This window comes from Triticum aestivum, chromosome 4A (genome assembly GCF_018294505.1).
Source record: "Triticum aestivum cultivar Chinese Spring chromosome 4A, IWGSC CS RefSeq v2.1, whole genome shotgun sequence".
Classification (NCBI taxonomy): domain Eukaryota; kingdom Viridiplantae; phylum Streptophyta; class Magnoliopsida; order Poales; family Poaceae; genus Triticum; species Triticum aestivum.
The window spans coordinates 744,758,975-744,762,389 of record NC_057803.1 but is presented as its reverse complement, the minus strand read 5'-3'; the positions used below and the strand labels follow the sequence as shown (position 1 = coordinate 744,762,389).

The 3,415-nt window shown below is 48.3% G+C and overlaps 1 protein-coding gene across 1 annotated transcript; it reads left to right on the top strand.

The window, feature by feature from the left end:
* The first annotated feature begins 257 nt into the window (after positions 1-257).
* Positions 258-3,118, top strand: LOC123083576 (noroxomaritidine synthase 2-like). Its single transcript, XM_044505584.1, has 2 exons — positions 258-420; positions 1,482-3,118. Exons 1-2 carry the CDS (start codon positions 258-260, stop codon positions 2,882-2,884), a joined length of 1,566 nt encoding a protein of 521 aa, XP_044361519.1. The 3' UTR covers positions 2,885-3,118.
* The last annotated feature ends 297 nt before the right edge of the window (positions 3,119-3,415 follow it).

Genomic DNA, 3,415 nt, shown 5'->3' with positions numbered 1-3,415 from the left:
TGGCTGAATGGTCGATATACACGCCCATGAAGCACGTACACACCTGGCTAGTAGAAGAGGACATGACGGCAGCTAGTGATCCCGGCCCCCGGCCCATGAAGGTGTAGTTGGCGTCATGTTCCTTCCGACGACCTTCATTAATAATCTATAAGGCCTTCCTGCAACAGGTACTATATTGCATGCACTAGAGATGCACGTCAAGAATCTATAAATTGTACGTAATTCTAGAGCATTTATCATTGAGTAGCAAGAAAACAATGGCACTCTTCTCGTCGCCAGAGCCACACCACCTCCTCGTCTCCTTTCTTGTCTTGCTTCTCTCCTTGCTCTTCTGCTTCATCAAGTTGAGGAGCTCAAAGACTGCGCTTCCAACGGAATGGCCCCTGGTTGGCATGCTCCCTTCGGTTGTCGCCAGGGCCGGTCCTGAGGGGGGGCGGAAGGGGCGGCCGCCCCGGGCCCCCAACATCCCAGGGGCCCCTCCCCAGCCAGGTGTATATACTAGCCCAAAGTGCAGATCGTGAAAAAAATTCCCTGGTCCAGCAAGCAGCCCACGTCCTTCATGGCATCCGGACGCTCTTCTCTTAATAGGAAAACAATGACGTAGATAGCTCAGTACACGGGGCCTGCCCTGTTTTCGTTTTGATCGCCACAATTTTCTCCAACAAGATCGCTGCAATCATTTTTTTTCTAACAACATTGCTACTACTATCGTAAAAAAAAGATCGCTACTTATCCCCACCAGACCCAGCGCTCCGATCGCGAGTGCCCATGCTCGGACGCCGACGAACTCCTCTCGCGAGACTCCAGTCTCCATGCGCCGGACGCACACGGGCATGCACGGCCAGACCGCATGGGCGCATGGCCGAGCGCCTCCCGCCTCCCGCCAGACGCCGGTTCATTCCACATCGTGTCATGGCCAAGCCCCAGATTATCGATCAACGGATGTGAATCCAAGGTGTATCGTATTACCGTGCTGAAATTCAGCCATTTGTGAGGTATACATGCTTGTAATCATACTTACAAATTATATCACTTCTGTTAAACTAATTAATTGGACCAATGGTGAAGCTGCTTTTACTTTAAGTAAATTGTAGAACTTTAGTGCTGAAAGTTTCTTAGATTGGAATGAGATATTTTCATAGGATTTTTTGCGGTATTTTGGCACAAATTTATTTTCAATAGATTTGAGTTTACAGCCCTTACAAATTGTCTTATGTGATTGCATGTATATTCACTCCCATCATTGCAAATTCAAGAGCTTTAAACTCTCGTGCAATTAAAAAAGTCATTTAATCTATATTATGTACTTCCTATTTTTGTCTTCGTGCATTTTACGATCCAAAGTTCAAAAAATTATTTTAGAGATTTACTTATGAATTATGTGCCGTGACATGACTGTATAGTCATATGCAATCCACATATTATTACGAGTATTAATAAGCCCAAAATTTTACTTTCGCCCCGGGCCCCCAAAATCTTAGGACCGGCCCTGGTTGTCGCCAACCTCCACCGCTTCCATGACTACACCACCGCCTTCCTCGCCGCTTCGGGCAGTAGCTTCGTGTTTCGTGGGCCTGCCATGCACTTCTTCATCACCTGCGACCCGGCCAATGTCCGCCACATCTTCGTCTCCAACTTCACCAACTATCCCAAGGGCAAGGAGTTCGCTGCCATCTTCGATGCCATGGGGGACAGCTTCTTCAATGCGGATGGCGAGTCATGGCGCCGTCAGCGTGGCAGAGTGCAGCACCTCATGTCGAGCCCACAGCTGCTAGCTTACATGGCCCGCTGCTGCCGCGATAAGTTGGAGAAAGGCCTCCTCCCCTTCTTGGCGCGCATGGAGAGCCTAACCCCGTTCGATATGCAGGACCTGTTTACCAGGTTCACATTCGACATGACGGCCATGTCGGTCTTCGGGGTCGACCCTGGCCTTCTGACCGCCGATATGCCACCTGTAATTGTGCCGGACGCCATGGAAGCTGTCATGGATGTAGGCTTCTTCCGGAACATGGTGCCAGCATCTTGCTGGAAGTTGATGAAGCGTCTAAAAATCGGCCCAGAGCGGGAGCTCGCCATAGCGCAATCGAAGTTGTGCCAGTTTGTCACGGAGATGATGGAGAAAAGGGGAGATGCATCAGTCCACATGGATGAAGAGCAAGAGAACAGTAATGTAGAAATTGTTTCTTCCTACATCCATGACCCGGAGTATATTGACGACCATGGAAAACCTAATGGCTTCATGTACGCCACCTTGATCAATTACATGTTTGCCGGGCGTGACACGGTCGGCACGACCCTCACCTGGCTCTTCTACAACCTCATCAAACACCTGCACATCGTGTCGAGCATTAGAAGAGAACTAGCTCCCATTGCCATGCACAAAGCAAACAACTCCACCACCATGGTAACCTTTGAGCAAGAGGAGACAGAACCACTCGTCTATCTGCATGCGGCATTGTTTGAATCCATGAGGCTGTACCCACCGGGCCCCATCGAGCGCAAGACGGTGATGACCGACGACGTACTGCCGAGCGGTCACAAGGTGGAAAGGGGCGAAACCATCCTGATTTCCCTCTACTCAATGGGCAGGATGGAAGGTGTGTGGGGCAAGGATTGCACGGAGTACCGCCCAGAAAGGTGGGTCAAAGAGGACGGCAAGCTTCTGTACGTGCCGTCCTACAAGTTCCTAGCATTCAACGCCGGGCCGAGATCGTGCTTGGGCAAGCACATCTCGGTAGTGCAGATGAAGAGTATTGTTGCCACCATGGTGTGGAACTTCGATTTTGAGATGGCGGGAGGGTACGCTGTAGAGCCAAAGCCATCAGTTGTGCTCAAGATGAAGAATGGGTTGTGGGCCAAGATCCTCAAACGGCGGATCGAATAAATGACATTACCAACCCAGCAGTACCGTGTAATTTGTCTAAGCTTCTTTTATTGATTCTATAAGTTCATAAGTATGCGCTCTTCTGTGCATATGCATGGGTGCACGTAATGCAAAGTGAGTTTTTCAGGATATCCCCACAATGTAAGAGGTACAATAAGTTAGCCGCCGTTTGTTGTAACTTGCTTGTACTAAAAAGGATCAATTGTACTTAAAAACATCAATTTTTCCACTTTATTCCACATTACGTTTGTAGAAAAGTGCTTCACCATCTATAAAACCGAAGTTACAATTTTTTTGGAAGACAAATAAGTTACATTATGAATACATATTTTGTGATGCATCTAATGAAATCAATTTGGTTGTTGTAGAAGCTATTATGTCTGTCGTGGATATAATCCTGGTAATACTAGGAGGTAGGAATGTAGAGGCAATGGTATCTAGTGAACGACGCGGTTGAGAGTACGCTCAAGGATTTATACAGGTTGAGGCCCTCTCCAGCGGTGGTACAAAGTGTGAAAGTTCAACCTTCAG

What these genes read in the sequence shown, in the direction of transcription:
- LOC123083576 (XM_044505584.1), top strand. Translation starts at nt 258, where the DNA reads ATGGCACTCTTCTCGTCGCCAGAGCCACACCACCTCCTCGTCTCCTTT. An exon ending in TTCGGTTGTCGCCAGGGCCG is followed by an intron (nt 421 to 1,481) that starts GTCCTGAGGGGG and finishes CCAAAATCTTAG; the next exon opens with GACCGGCCCTGGTTGTCGCC.